This window comes from Psittacula echo (assembly GCF_963264785.1).
Source record: "Psittacula echo genome assembly, chromosome: 4".
In the NCBI taxonomy this organism is placed as follows: Eukaryota; Metazoa; Chordata; class Aves; order Psittaciformes; family Psittacidae; genus Psittacula; species Psittacula echo.
Genome location: NC_137738.1, coordinates 78,080,313 through 78,096,956, shown reverse-complemented (window position 1 = coordinate 78,096,956; position 16,644 = coordinate 78,080,313). Strand labels below are relative to the sequence as shown.

Here is a 16,644-nt window from a genome sequence, read left to right as displayed (position 1 = left end):
ATCCTTTTTATCTCCTCCGTGGAGAACATTCAAGATGAATTAGACATGCCTCCAGAAAACAAAGACCTAGTTATGAATTCCTGTGAGGAAGTTTAGACTCATAGCTTGAACATGAAACTGAGACACAGGAGACCTGTGTTTCTAACAGTTCTTTTTCAGGTTTTCTGTGTGACTTTGCTCAAGCCTGTCTTCAAGGCATTTACCATGTAGACATTTCAGCACCAACTTATCAGGTGCTAGGTTCAGGGAAAAGCAGGGGTGTTCTGTGAGGGAAACCAAGAGACAGTGGCCTTGCTGGCAAAGATGAGGTTCCAGATCACCAAGCAAGCCCATAGTGATGAGTGAGATCTGACATCAAGCCAGGAAGTCAAGTCACAGCATCACAGCGAGGATCTGGTCTCCATGCAAACCCTTACTGATAAGGCAGGTCCTTGACCTGGGCACCAAATCCATAGGTCAAGGCTCAGACAATCAAAATGTATGGCCATGCACAACCACAACTGGTTCAGCTTAAGTGTAGCTCTTAAGTGAAGGAGCACAGACCCCCACCTCTCACAGTTCCTCTGACACTAGCCTGATCTAAATTATGAAGTCACATTATATTGGAGCCTATAACCGAGCATGGGCAGCTAAAGCTGTAGAGGTGTGTGTGTGGTTGGGGGTGCACTGGCTTACAACAGTTTAGTCTCCAGATTGAATACAAAATTCAAAATGGAAGATATCCACTAGAGAATTATTTTCACACTGACCAGGAAATGCTAATATGAATTCTTTCTGTCTCCTATATTAGTGGAGTCAATAATTTAGCAAAGCACTAATTTGAGGCGTCTCTCAGTTACCCAAAATGAAGTAAGCAAACCTACCATTCTTCTGAACCCTGGGCTTATGTATTATGCCTGTTGTCAAATCAATATTCGAATACAGTTTTGGTCCTCCTTTCCTCCTAGATAGCTCAGGTTTTCATCGTGATAGCTTTCAATCTTAATAGATAGGAGAGGATCTGGTTCAAGACCATCTTAAAAACTTAAACGTACGCAAGTCCATGGCACCTGACGAAATCCATCCGCAGGTCCTGAAGGAGCTGGCCAATGAAGTTGCTAAGCCACTGTCCATCATATTTGAAAAATCATGGCAGTCAGGTGAAGTTCCCGACGACTGGAAAAAGGGAAATGTAACCCCCATTTTCAAGAAGTGGAAAATGGATGACCCAGGGAATTACAGACCAGTCAGTCTCACCTCTGTGCCTGGCAAACTCTTGGAGCAGATTTTCCTGGAAGACATGCTAAGGCACGTGAAAAACAAGGAGGTGGTTGGTGACAGCCAGCATGGCTTCACTATGGGGAAATCCTACCTGACCAATTTGGTGGCCTTCTATGATGGGGCTACGAAACTGATGCACAGGGGCAGAGCAGTTGACATCATCTACATGGACTTGTGCAAAGCCTTTGACACTGTCCCATATGACATCCTTGTCTCTAAATTGGAGAGACATCAATTTGATGGGTGGACCACTCAGTGGATAAAGAACTGGCTGGATGGCCGCACGCAAAGAGTTGTGGTCAATGGCTCAATGTCCGGCTGGAGACTGGTAACGAGTGGTGTCCCTCAGGGATCGGTGTTGGGACCGGTCTTGTTCAACATCTTTGTTGGTGACATGGACAGTGGGATTGAGTGTGCCCTCAGCAAGTTTGCTGATGACACCAAGCTGTGTGGTTCGGTTGATACGCTGGTGGGAAGGGATGCCATCCAGAGGGACCTCGACACGCTTGTGAGGTGGGCTGATGCCAACCTTATGAAGTTTAACCATGCCAAGTGCAAGGTCCTACACCTGGGTCGGAGCACTCCCAGGCACGGCTACAGGTTGGGCAGAGAAGAGATTCAGAGCAGCCCTGCAGAGAAGGACTTGGGGGTGTTGGTCGATGAAAAAATCAGCATGAGCCAGCAGTGTGCGCTCACAGCCCAGAAAGCCAACCGTATCCTGGGCTGCATCAAAAGGAGTGTGACCAGCAGGTCGAAGGAGGTGATCCTGCCTCTCTACTCTGCTCTCGTGAGACCTCACTTGGAGTACTGTGTGCAGTTCTGGTGTCCTCAACATAAAAAGGACATGGAACTGTTGGAACAAGTCCAGAGGAGGGCCACGAGGATGATCAGGGGACTGGAGCGCCTCCCGTATGGAGGCAGGCTGAGACAGTTGGGGCTGTTCAGCCTGGAGAAGAGAAGGCTGCGTGGAGACCTCATAGCAGCCTTCCAGTATCTGAAGGGGGCCTACAAGGATGCTGGGGATGGACTATTCATTAGGGACTGTAGTGATAGGACAAGGGGCAATGGGTTCAAACTTAAACAGGGGAAGTTTAGATTGGATATAAGGAAGAAATTCTTTACTGAGAGGGTGGTGAGGCACTGGAATGGGTTGCCCAGGGAGGTTGTGAATGCTCCATCCTGGGCGGTGTTCAAGGCCAGGTTGGATGAGGCCTTGGGTGACATGGTTTAGTGTGGGGTGTCCCTGCCCATGGCAGGGTGGTTGGAACTAGATGATCTCAAGGTCCTTTCCAACCCTAACTATTCTATTATTCTATGATTCTATATCCTCTTCCAAGGTAAGGAAGCTAAGGTTTATCATGCCTTCAGATGGGGAACTCCTCTTCAGAGAGGGACCTAAAATTGCATGCAGATCTTCCTAATTCAAGTGGTCAAAACATTAATTCAGTAGTCTAACAGTCATTGTTAAGCCATTAGTGCTTTCTCTGCCTTGATCAGGTTTAAAAAAAAAAAAAAAAGCAACTGCAGATGCATTTAATGAGGGGACCAGTCTGGTCTCTAAACATAGCTACAGGCTTGAGCTTTTTGGGGATCTTACCTGCTGCTCTAATTTCTCAATCTTAATGGAGCGGAAATATAAAGAAAGCGCTGAGATGCTCTGATTGGAACAGTTCTGAGAAGGCAGATGGATACATTTGTACATGCCTGGTTAATTGCTGTGAAAACAAGGGCCACTTGCAAGCATTTCCTCTACATCTACTGTTTTGCAGGATATGGTATTTAATCAGGCTTCACCTTTAAGGATTCACTAACCACTTTTGTAATATTAATGTTCTGACATTCTATGACAGAGTTCTCTCAGTTTTGATTTGCTCATAGTTGTATCTGAAAGTTCTTCAAGGTGCCATTTTGTATGATCAAAAAAGATGTTCAGTAATAAAATATAATAGAGATCTGTTTCTAGTCCACCACTAAAAGCTGTAATTAGAAATGTATCAATTCATATGCTTTGTTTCCTCTGTGTGTAGGTTTATACATCAAATCTCCTATTTCCATGCCTGAGAATTCACTTCTTATATCACCTTTCAATATCCTGCATAGCTTAGTTCACATCTTTCCAGATTTCTGAATTATAGGATTTAGTTGTCATTTCCCTACAGGTAATACAATGTCCATCTTCCCTTTGCTTCAATTTATTACTTCTTGGAAGCAATTATTCTACCTCTTCTTTTTATTAGTTCTTAGCGGATATCTGATCAGCAGTAAGCCTGATAAATAAATATATAAATGAGCAATTTCTCTCAGTTTTTCTTCTTTCTTTCTTATTCTGATGACAGCTCCATCATCATTCCCACCTTCTGAGCTCACTATCTTAACATTATCTTCACTCTTGCTTTCTTTTTCTCCTGTTATCAGCTAAAATCACCAGCACAGACACTTTCTCCAGTCACCTTAGTGATGAGAAAATGCTTGGTTTCTGTGCCTTCCCTATGCAGTCAATCTAAATTAGTGCTGCAGGTGGCCTTGACCCCTCAGTATTATCATGGTTTTCACCTTTATGTCTGTAACGTTAAACCTCATGCACTTAAATGCCAGCTTATTCTATCTTCTGCATCAGCCTCCATCTCCTGTCTTGCTTTATGCTGAGTCTTTCTTTTCCTTGAGAAGGGCTTTGTGACAAGGCAAGAGTTGCTAAAGGAGACCTTAGTCTTAGTAGCATGAATGCAGAGTCATAATAAAAAGGAATGGAAAAAAATAAAACTGTTTCAGAAACACAGAGTACCTTAGATGAGGCTCTGGGTCTCTTTGGCTCTCCATCGTCTTCTTCAGTATAACTCCTAGAAGACGGAGTTGTCTTCTAGTTAATGAAATACATCTTCCTACCATGTTTTATTTAAATAATTTTTCTGAATAACCATATATTTCAGGAAGCACTCCATTCATCATGAGAATACGTCTTCTTCTGACTTCTCATAAAAAGATTGTTTACATTTTCACTAGTTTAGTTGAGTTTTCTTCAAAATTGTGACTCAGATTTTAAAATTTAAAAGTGATTTTGTTCTTTATGTTCCACACTGGAGAGCTGCAAATAGCCATATTCATCTTACAGTATGCCTTAATAGTAAGTAAAGAGTAACAGTGACTAAAAATTATAAAAGTGCTAAGATTATAATTTTTTTCACCTAGTGACACATGCAGAAGTAGAGTCTAGAACATGAAACAAATATATGATTATATCATATGATGCATTTCTGTATACAAACTCTTTCTCAAGGAATAAACTTTAGTAGCTTCCATAATTTTTTTGTTGTTGAGGGTTTTTTTTAAGGAAGATTTTATTGTCCGTAACAACAACTCTTAATGCTTTAATGTTTTATTTTACATTTTTATTTCCATGCCTGAAACAAGGAAAGGTTCGGGGAAAAAAAAAAAAAGAATCGTATGCTTAATCTGTTTTAATTTTATCACTTAGATTTTTTATTATAATGAATGTACAATAAGGAACCACTCATGAGAACGTATAAGCATATGTGATATTTCATGAGTCTTCATAATCAATATATTCCTGAGTTGTTCCTTAAATACAGAATTTGGTACTGACCAACAAGAGTACAGAAAATCAAAGGGAAACACTTGCCTGCTGCATGTGAGTTTATTTTTTTAAAACTTATATAAGTAGCAGAAAAGATCTGAGTGTTTATTAAATGCATCCTGATAATTGCCTGAAGCCATGCTGATTTATAACTCATTCTAAATATTGTACTGGTCATAGTATTGATATGGTAGCATAATCCTGGTATTTATTACAGGCTTTTGGGGGCATATTCAGACATCATACAGTTATGTGACTGCTTGTGTGTTTACTTATTCTTTGTATCATTTAAAGAACTGCAGTGGTTTGCAAGCTTAAAATACAAATTAGTTCACTAATTCCCTAAGGTGCTTATCATAGATAAATGCACTATTTACAACAAAAAGGGTAACAGGTATCTCTCTTAGCTATTCCATTGCCTATAGAATACAGAAGGGAAATATTCAGGCATCGCTGTTAAGGTAGCTTGATTAACCTAAAGCATTATTCTTCAAACAGCAAGCCCATTTAAGGCACAGTTTGCTTGATACTAAAAGAGGTTTGCTTGATACTAAAAGATACATGCATAATTCATGCCTGACTAGTGAAAATATCTATAAAATGTCTACTTCTGCCTACATCAGTACTGTGCCTTGCTGCCCAAAGCTTGAACAGTCAGAGGGTAGCTGCTCTGGGCTGATGAACTTCAGGGATGCAAGGGCACAGAAGGGTTCTAGGAACATCCCTTTCTTGTCTGCTGGTGAAGAAGCAGGCTAACAAGGTTCTAATTTAAGAAGACATAATTTCTGCGTTGAAAGTCATAAGAAGTAGTACATCTGTCATAAGAATTAGTAGGAGCATTTTGACCGTTGTTTGCTGTTGGCTAACTGTGGGGTGATGCGTATTATTTACTAGAGGGAAAACTACCTGCTTATTTTTCCTATGTTCATATAAGAGGATGCCACTTCACCACAGTCCTTCTGTTATGTATCATCTTCTGGATGGTAAGAGGTGGATTTATCTTTGTACTGAGAGGATTTTAAGGCCTATTCAGATGCAAAGTTCTGTAGCAAATCTAGAGATCCACAAAATGGTCTCCTTGAAAAGGGGGTCTCACCATTTGTGTTTATTGCAGTTTGTCTTTAAAGTGGCTAGAGCAAATCTGTTATGAATATCATCTCCAACATGTTTATCTGGTTTTTCGTTGATGAGTCAGGCAAGACTTTTTTTCCTGTGTATTGAACATAAGCTGAATTAAATGAACTTACTTATTCTGTAAAAAAACCAAAGGTTTTACATTTAGGATTGATTGAATAATTCTATATTTTATAAATATGATTCTAAATGGGTGTTCTTAACAAAGGTGATTGCAGAAGTATTTAGTATTCTGAATTTGAATAAAAATCTTTCCATATTATCATAGAATCACAGAATAGTTCTTTATTCTGAAGATATCCTTGACAATGGCAATTCTAATCGTCACTATTTTACCCAGAAATAAATTTAGCAGTAGCTGTTCTAGAAGGGCATTATAATATCCACTCTCTGATATATCAAAACTGTCATGTGATTAACTCAAGTTTACTATATGCTGAATAGTATATATCTATTATGCTGTCAATCGACAAGTCAAAATAGGACAGGAAAAGAGCAACTGATGCTAATAATATGCATACCCATTCTCTTTTGTCTGTTGACTGAAATGCAGTCAAATTCAGAGTTCTACTTTCTTTCTCTGACAGGGAGGGTTAAACAGAAGTTAACATCTTATGCTAATCCCATAGAGTTCTGTGTCTGGTTTTCCAACTCAGTCAAGGCACTGATGCCTTTTAAAACAATTAATTCCCATTCATCTGTATCATAAATAATTGTAAATTAGACATCAACATAGTTACTGTGATGGTAACAAACCTGGAATGTTGCCACTTATGAGACAGGAGAATCAAAACTTAACATTGTGCCTCTTTTGTAAATACATGAATGCTACAGAATTCAGACTCAGATTTTGAGCATCTTTTCTAAAGGTTTTGATTCAGTCTTTGATAAGGAAAGAGATCAACTGCTTAATTTGGCTCGTGTTATAATTTTGTAACTTAAATCTCTACTGTAAGAGCTGAAGTTGTATTTAGCTCATGAGCAAACATACAGTCATTTTTTTTGTCATGCGTTTCAGTGAATCTGATTTCCTGTTCTAAAGTGATAAATATTATTCAAAGGGCGGATTCTGAAGTGTTACCAGTTTTTGTTGTACACGGGAGGCTAACAGGTGGACAGTAAAGAGAAGGGGAAGATGATTCATGCCATTTCTTTGTTGCCTTCTTTTTATTATTATTATTATTTAGCAACCCAGATCAGTCAGAGAGTTACTGGAAGTTGCACTAAGCAGCTTATAACTCATGCAGGATTATGGGGATCATGTCTATACATCTCAGCTTTTCTTTTCTAGGTCATGATCTACAAGGGCTACCATACAAGAACTATGCAATTTTTATTTCCCTCAGAACGTTTTTGACACGTAAATTAACCACATTTCTGCTGCTCCAAATAAACTGCTTAGATATCATTCACATATTATGGTGTGTAATCAGCTCATTTGAATAGTCATGGAAAATTCTCCATTCTATGAATTTAGAGATAGTTAGTTCCAAAGATATTTTATTTTACTCTGTAAGTAAGAACAGTTAGTAGTTGCCAATTCTGAAATTTTCAACAAAGTAGTACTGAACAGGTTGCCTGCAACTGCTGCATGAAGATGAAATAAAGGAAAATGAGATGTATTTGTAAAGGATATTAAAATAATCCGTTAGAGGTCAAAGCAATCACTATATTGATTAGACTACACTACTTAAATAGGTTTTTCTGGATCAGTAATTATTATGGAGTCATCAAATATGTATGTATTCTCACATGTAATTGAAGCATTGCCTTGCAATTTATAGCAATGTGCATCAAAAGAATGCTTGAATCATTCTAAAAATAAGGACCTTTTCTTCTGTGTTCCAACAAGTTTAAACTTTTAGGAATCTCATTAAAATTGTAATTAAAAACATATAGGAACCACAAGAAGAGAGGCTGCACAGAGAATGAAAGAATGCAACATATTCTGCACTCTAAATATATTTCTCTACGTTCAGACTTCCTATCTCTAAGGTTTTTTTCATGCCATAAGCCTTCTGGGTGGCTTTTACATTTTTGTTTCACACAGGTTAAGTCAAAACCAAATACTTTTTCCAAATTAATGCAAGCTCTACATTTTTTTTTTTTTTTAATATCTGGAATATTATAGGAATTCCCATAATGCAAGTAAATAAAAATAAGAATAAGAATTTTTCATATTGGAAAAGTTTTGATTAATTTTGTCTACAGCAGGATATGTACAACCTGTAAGAATGATCTGAGGAATAACCAAGCTGGGTGCTTGTCACTTTTACGTCTTCAGCATAAAAAGTCCAAGTTACATTAAAACAGAGTAATATATTACAGCAATACCTCGAATATGTTTTTATCTAAGACAGTAAGACATGCTGTGTCTGGTGTATGTGGGAAGTTTTAAGTTTTAAAGTCCCTTGATTTAAAATGACACATGGAGATTGTTTTCAACTTCTGTTTACATAATTTTCTTTTTTTTTCTTCTCTTTTTTCATCTTTTTTTCCACTTTACAGTCTCATTAACGTTCCCATTAACTGTTTCTTCAATATTATACAACTTCTTTGTGTGCATAAACAAGCAAAACTTTTGGTTCCCGTATTTGGAGCACTGTTTTCTAATACAAGCCTAATGTTAAAATAATACGACAAAGTACAAAGTGAATGACATGTTGTTCTGTCTATTATATATGTATAAGAAGCCTAAATTTGAATTTCTGACATGTGAGAAAAATCTGTGTTTCTGACCCAGCACCTGAGTTATACATTCCCCTCTAACAGGCCTGTTGATTTTCCTGCTCACAATAAATAATTATTTCATGATGCAGATTAAAACTGAGTGAAAAAACAGCAAAGCCACATTTCACCATGGAGATACAGCTGGTCGTGCTCTAAGATTTCATTGAAATGAATTGTAGAGTAATATTTTATGTATTAACTTCTTTAAAAAGATAAAATACAACTCACAATGGCACTGAAAAGGTGAAGAGATGGGAGCTGATTTGTGTATCCACCTGCCCATGTTGACAGACTCAACTAGTTGCCTCCAGACAGATTCCATTAAATTATCTTATACTTTCAAACATCAGTGCCATGTTGGAAATTGGTAAGGACATCCTCTTGGAATCATTCAATGAAGTGGCTAAAAAGGGATCTAATAATCTGTGTGGATCAGTAAGAGGCAGACTTTGCAGGACGTTTTAACAAATCTGTTTCAATTACTGGTTCATGTGGGCTGTGAGCTGTCTCTGTCTATACAGAGATCCAAAATCTCCAGGATGTTAAGGTTGCATCTTCTGTTAAATTAAATAAAGACACTTCCATTTGATTGTGAGTAGAAAAAAAACTTGTCTGAACTATGACTGGGAATTTATAGGAACATAGAATCATTTAGGTTGCAGATTACCTTTGAGATCATTGAGTCCAACCATAAACTGAATATAAATATTGCATATAAGCCATAAGCTACATGTTTAGGTTTTATAGAATCATAGAATAGTTAGGGTTGGGAAGGACCTTATGATCATCTAGTTCCTATCCACCTGCCAAGGGCAAGGACACCCCACACTAAACCATGTCACACAAGACTCTGTCCAACCTGGCCTTGAACACCACCAGGGATGGAGCATTCACAACTTCCCTGGGCAACCCATTCCAGTGCCTCACCACCCTCTCAGTAAAGAATTTCTTCCTTATATCCAATCTAAACTTCCCCTGTTTAAGTTTGAACCCGTTACCCCTTGTCCTGTCACTACAGTCCCTGATGAATAGTCCATCCCCAGCATCCTTGTAGGCCCCCTTCAGATACTGGAAGGCTGCTCTGAGGTCTCCATGCAGCCTTCTCTTCTCCAGGATGAACAGCCCCAACTTTCTCAGCCTATCTTCATACAGGAGGTGCTCCAGTCCCCTGATCATCCTCGTGGCCCTCCTCTGGACTTGTTCCAACAGTTCCATGTCCTTTTTATGTTGAGGACACCAGAACTGCACACAATACTCCAAGTGAGGTCTCACGAGAGCAGAGTAGAGGGGCAGGATCACCTCCTTGACCTGCTGGTCACTCTCCTCTTGATGCAGCCCAGGATACGGTTGGCTTTCTGGGCTGTGAGCGCACACTGCCGGCTCATGCTGATTTTTTCATCGACCAACACCCCCAAGTCCTTCTCTGCAGGGCTGCTCTGAATCTCTTCTCTGCCCAACCTGTAGCCGTGCCTGGGAGTGCTCCGACCCAGGTGTAGGACCTTGCACTTGGCATGGTTAAACTTCATAAGGTTGGCATCAGCCCACCTCACAAGCGTGTCGAGGTCCCTCTGGATGGCATCCCTTCCCACCAGCGTATCAACTGAACCACACAGCTTGGTGTCATTGGCAAACATGCTGAGGGCACACTCAATCCCACTGTCCATGTCACCGACAAAGATGTTGAACAAGAACAAAGATGTTTAGGTTTAGGTTATGTGCTAGGTTTTAGGTTTATGTTTAGCTTATATTTAGGTTTTGTGCTATTCATCACATAAATTAACAAATATTTTGGAATCTTTGGTTCTAAGTGCTGCTTAGATACCATGATGAATGGTCCAATTTAAAACACAGAGACAAGCATAATCTGAAGACATAGTATCCCAGACCTTCACTATTTATCCAGTGTTTTTCTGGTTTGGATAGTGAATTCCTCTGAATAACACTGATTTCCTATTTCAGCAAAGGGAACTGTCATCTGAAAGGTGAATGAAATATTAAGGCTCTAGTAGCTAATTAGATAGAGAGATAGACAGACTGACACATATTGTGTAAATAAAAAAAAAAATACTGTTCTATACAGGCTATATTTAATTCTAAAAACTGAATAACTGTGGGTTTAATTTTATTTATGTAGCAAATAAGTAAAATAAAATTATTCTTACATTTTAAAAGCTATGGGAAAAAATCCATTTTTACGGTGTTAATATATTCTGTGTAACCATTGATTACATGTGAAAACACACAATCCATCTTACACCTCAGTAATTTTGAAACACCTGAACTCTTCCTCCTTCACACACTACCTGAAAACGCACAAGACTAATTATTCCTTTAGGGCTGGAAATGTATTTGCCAGTTCCATGCCAATGGGGCTTAGAACTAGCATTGTAAAGTCCTCATCATAGTTGTATAATGGAAAGCCTGAAATAACCTGAAGTACCACCTCACTAATGTGATTCTATAATACATAACCAGTCTAATTTGAAACTAAAAGTCAGTTATCAAAGAATACATTTGTAGAGTTAACATTGTTAACCTCTTAATTTTCCTCTTCTCTTAGATTTGAATTACAGTTTCCTTTCAAATAAAATTCACTGATGAGATACGTAATGGTTTTCTACTTTAATTTTGCTGTTCTGATTGCTTTTACAGCTGTCCCCCATTGTCTTTAAATTTAACCCCCTTGCAGAGTCCTTGCAGTGGAATCATTAGGCAGATCAAAGTATAGTCCTAATGTTCAAACTCTTCCAACTACATTAGCCTCTTCATAAATTGATTAGGAAGAGCATTGAGCAGGAAATGGCTATCAACATGGCTTATATTAAGAACAGAGCTAGTGCTTCAGATGTGTTGTTTGTCATCTCTCTGAGTGTACGTAAACACTTGCAGCCCTGTCAGTTCATTAGAAGTTGTTTTAGTCTTAGTAGACACTGACAGCGTTGCCATGGAGTCATACTTAGATTTTACAGCAAAGCTGAAACTTATTTCCAGATAATTGGAGGTTCCTCGATTGTGTGGAGGTTCCTCGACTGTGTGGAAGACAACTTTCTTCTGCAAGTAATAGAGGAGCTAACAAGGAGAGGTGCCATGCTTGACCTCGTGCTCACCAACAGTGAAGGGCTGGTTAGAAATGTGACGATCCAGGGCAGCCTTGGTTGCAGTGACCACGAGATGGTCAAATTTGAGATCCTCAGGACAGTGAGAAGAGTGCACCAAGCTCACTGCCCTGGACTTCAAGAGAGCAGACTTTGGCCTCTTCAGGAGCCTGCTTAGTAAAGTTCCATGGGACACAGCCCTAGAGGGCAGGGGGGCCCACGACGCTTGGTTGTTATTTAGGGATCACCTGCTACAAGCTCAGGAGTGTTGCATCCCAACTAGAAGGAAGTGCAGCAAGAGGGCCAGGAGACCTCCTTGGATAGATAAGGAGTTGCTCAGGAAAATTCAAAGGAAAAAAGAGGCTTATAGAAGGTGGAAGCAGGGACAGGCGGCCTGGGAAGAATACAGGGATGTTGTCCGGGAAGCTAGGGACCAGGTGAGGAAGGCTAAGGCCCAGTTAGAATTGAACTTGGCTAGGGATGTTAAGGATAATAGGAAGGGATTCTATAGGTATGTAGCGAGTAAAAGACAGACTAGGGACAATGTAGGCCCCCTTTGGAAGATATCTGGAGAACTGGCTACCCAGGATGTGGAGAAGGCTGAGGTTCTTAATGACTTCTTTGCCTCAGTCTTCAGTGGCAAAGGCTCTGACCGCACCACCCAAGTCTTGGAAGGCGAACACAGGGACTGTGAGAATGAAGACCCTAGGCCCTAGCAGTGTAGGAGAGGATCTGGTTCGACACCATCTTAAAAACCTAAAAGTACACAAGTCCATGGGACCTGACGAAATCCATCCGCGGGTCCTGAAGGAGCTGGCCAATGAAGTTGCTAAGCCACTGGCCATCATATTTGAAAAATCGTGGCAGACAGGTGAAGTTCCCGACGACTGGAAGAAGGGAAATATAACCCTCATTTTCAAGAAGGGGAAAATGGATGACCCAGGGAATTACAGACCAGTCAGTCTCACCTCTGTGCCTGGCAAACTCTTGGAGCAGATTTTCCTGGAAGACATGCTAAGGCAGATGAAAAACAAGGAGGTGGTTGGTGACAGCCAGCATGGCTTCACTAAGGAGAAATCCTGCCTGACCAATTTGGTGGCCTTCTATGATGGGGCTACGAAACTGATGGACAGGGGCAGAGCAGTTGTCGTCATCTACGTGGACTTGTGCAAAGCCTTTGACACTGTCCCATATGACATCCTTGTCTCTAAATTGGAGAGACATCAATTTGATGGGTGGACCACTCAGTGGATAAAGAACTGGCTGGATGGCCGCACACAAAGAGTTGTGGTCAATGGCTCAATGTCCGGCTGGAGACCGGTAACGAGTGGTGTCCCTCAGGGATCGGTGTTGGGACCGGTCTTGTTCAACATCTTTGCCGGTGACATGGACAGTGGGATTGAGTGCGCCCTCAGCATGTTTGCCGATGACACCAAGCTGTGTGGTTCGGTTGATACGCTGGTGGGAAGGGATGCCATCCAGAGGGACCTCGACACGCTTGTGAGGTGGGCTGATGCCAACCTTATAAAGTTTAACCATGCCAAGTGCAAGGTCCTACACCTGGGTCGGAGCAATCCCAGGCACAGCTACAGGTTGGGCAGAGAAGAGATTCAGAGCAGCCCTGCAGAGAAGGACTTGGGGGTGTTGGTCGATGAAAAAATCAGCATGAGCCAGCAGTGTGCACTCAGCCCAGAAAGCCAACCGTATCCTGGGCTGCATCAAAAGGAGCGTGACCAGCAGGTCGAAGGAGGTGATCCTGCCCCTCTACTCTGCTCTCGTGAGACCTCACTTGGAGTATTGTGTGCAGTTCTGGTGTGCTCGACATAAAAAGGACATGGAACTGTTGGAACAAGTCCAGAGGAGGGCCACGAGGATGATCAGGGGACTGGAGCACCTCCTGTATGAAGATAGGCTGAGAAAGTTGGGGCTGTTCATCCTGGAGAAGAGAAGGCTGCGTGGAGACCTCATAGCAGCCTTCCAGTATCTGAAGGGGGCCTACAAGGATGCTGGGGATGGACTATTCATCAGGGACTGTAGTGACAGGACAAGGGGTAACGGGTTCAAACTTAAACAGGGGAAGTTTAGATTGGATATAAGGAAGAAATTCTTTACTGAGAGGGTGGTGAGGCACTGGAATGGGTTGCCCAGGGAAGTTGTGAATGCTCCATCCTGGGCGGTGTTCAAGGCCAGGTTGGACAGAGCCTTGGGTGACATGGTTTAGTGTGGGGTGTCCCTGCCCATGGCAGGGGGGTTGGAACTAGATGATCTCAAGGTCCTTCCTAACCCTAACTATTCTATGATTCTATAATAGTTGAGTTAGAAAACAGAGAAAATGAGAAGGGGTAAGCAAAATTCCAAACTGCGTATTTTTAGATTTGATACCTACTTCTGTCTTTTTATATCTATTACAGAGATAATAGTGATGTTGTTTGGGGGTTGGTTGTTTGGGGGTTTTTGGATGGAAAAAATATAATTAAGAATTCAGAATGTGGATTATTCTTCAAGGAAAAGAAATCAAGTGCTATTCCACATTACTCTCATTTACAAGGAAATAATGAGGTCTTTTAATATGTGAATCTGCTTAATGGGTCTATCTTGAAATTGTGGCTGTATAGGGGATAAAGCTGTGTTATTACTTCATTAGCCTGCATCTAGCAGTTATGATTTCCAAAGCAATTTGCAGCATCCTCTTCCTTTCATTGTCACATTTGATCATTTTAAGATTTGCTCTGAACATACAATGGTGTCTTCTTATGTTCAAATTTCAAGGTGTAAGACAGAACATTCAATAATCCCTGTTAAGAAACTTGATCAGAATCTGGCTGACAAATGATACAGTTAATGCCACACAATTAATCCATAGTTGAACTGCATAATAAAGAGAAGACTACACTTTCTTTAAGTTAGTGTCCTGTAAATTCCTGGTTTACTTCAAATGTATTATTAAACATTTTTGTTTTTGCTGTACTGTTATCATCATATGATTCTTTAAAGTATGCAACACAATTTCGTTTCCTTCTGTAATTTCTCTTACTAGTGGCTAGCATTCAGAAGCTTCCCGCTGCATCTGTTTTAACCGACATCAATTTCCCCATGAAAGGAAGAAAAGGAATGGTTGATTGGGCACGAAACTCAGAAGACAGGGTTGTCATTCCAAAAAATATCTTCACCCCTATGTCAACAGGTAAAAAAGCATATCAACATGTTAATTTTCTATTAGCTTTTATGAGAGAGCTCAAAATCTTTGTCTCATAGGATAACTGTATGATACAGAAGTAATTTCATCCATCTTCAAAAGAAACCCTGTGCACAAGAATGTTCCTATGATGGCATGAGGTGACCTGAAGTGCAGCTCCTCTGAGCCCCCTGAAGGTGCTTCTCTGCAACAGGCTGATACATTCCAAAAGGTCACCTAACTTCTACTAAAGGATGCTCATCAGGCAAATTACCCTTATTTCAGATACAACTTACAAATACTCTTGCAGTGCAGATCTCTGACATTAGAGAATTTACTTGCTAGGCATTGAACTCTAAAGCCAGTCTTGAAGGATACTTAATTATAAAGGTAAATGAACTAACGTGGACTTCAGTATACAGTGATGGATTTTCTGAAAATTTTGCTTTCAGTGGTCTAAATGTTTTGATATGTTCCTGACAGTTATGTCTTTAGGACAGACTTCCAGAGTATAATTCAGAATGAGGATGTTTTATTTAAAATAAAATTTCTATTAGAAAGGTAAATGGTCTTCACAGTTGATGAAGCTGATGAAGCCTTGGAAAAGACAGTTTTAAAATCTTTTCTTCCTTACTCTTTCCAGAACTAGATGAATCAACTGTATTTGTACTTGGAGCTGTGCTATACAAAAATTTAGAACTCATTTTGCCCAGTTTGAGGTAAGAAATTTCATAAATACCATATGAATTAAAATATTTTGGAATCATAACCACACTACATGTTGGGTTGAAAGCAGACAACTAAGTCTGTCCATATTGGTATTGTTTGATTTTTTTTTTCTGTTAGTATTTTTTTTCTTTCCTGCATGCTTGGTCATTTTTATGAGGAAAATAGTCTTTTTATCAAATTAGCTTAGTTTATATTTTATGTACTCTATATTAATCTTAATTACAGAAATATTTGGTTAAAAGTATGCCCACTGATGTACATTAATGCTCAGGCTATTTACACTTGTGCTTCAGACTACTGTTTGTCCAGTTAGTCCAAGTGATCTAGTAATAACATAACCTGCGCAGACAACTTTAGTTATCAACCTACATCTACAAATGTCTCTAGTAGTAGTTTTACAAGTACATTTTCAGTGCAAGTTCTATTCAGAAGGCACATCAGAGCTTAAGAGGATTGATTTTAGAAACAAGACATGCTTGTGCCTGAACAGCTGTGGTATGTCAGTTATGATGGCCATACACATGCCTAAAGAAATAGGAAGGTATCTTGTTTCACTTTTTCCTGTCTGTACTTGAAAACAGAAAATTTGGCAATAAACACTTAACCACCTCTTCTCAAATTACTGGTTAAAATAATTTCATAATCCATTAATACTGTCTTATTTCATGTTAGCAATAACATGCTAGTGTAAAATAATATATATGTCCATTTATGGTAGAAGAAGTGGGTGCAGATTATGTCACAATAGCTGCTAATGAATTCACAATAATTAGAAAGAATGGCAATTAGGAAACCACCAAATCACCTTTCTCTACTTCCAGAACTTCAGGATTTGAAACAAAGGATGCTACAAAACAGGGTTTTGCCAAAATCCATTGGAAAACAAAAAAGACTCAGTCCTAAGAAAACAAACAATCAATCAAACAAAA

The 16,644-nt window shown here is 39.7% G+C and overlaps 1 protein-coding gene across 1 annotated transcript in view; it reads left to right on the top strand.

The window, feature by feature from the left end:
- ADGRB3 (adhesion G protein-coupled receptor B3) overlaps positions 1–16,644 on the top strand; it is a gene marked incomplete at both ends in the record, with an annotated part of 464,924 nt that overhangs the window by 252,141 nt on the left and 196,139 nt on the right. Inside the window, 2 exons of the mRNA XM_080614849.1 lie at positions 14,849–14,995; positions 15,630–15,705. Of these exons, the coding sequence (XP_080470975.1) occupies positions 14,849–14,995; positions 15,630–15,705 (223 nt within the window). The remainder of the gene's footprint in view (positions 1–14,848; positions 14,996–15,629; positions 15,706–16,644) is intronic.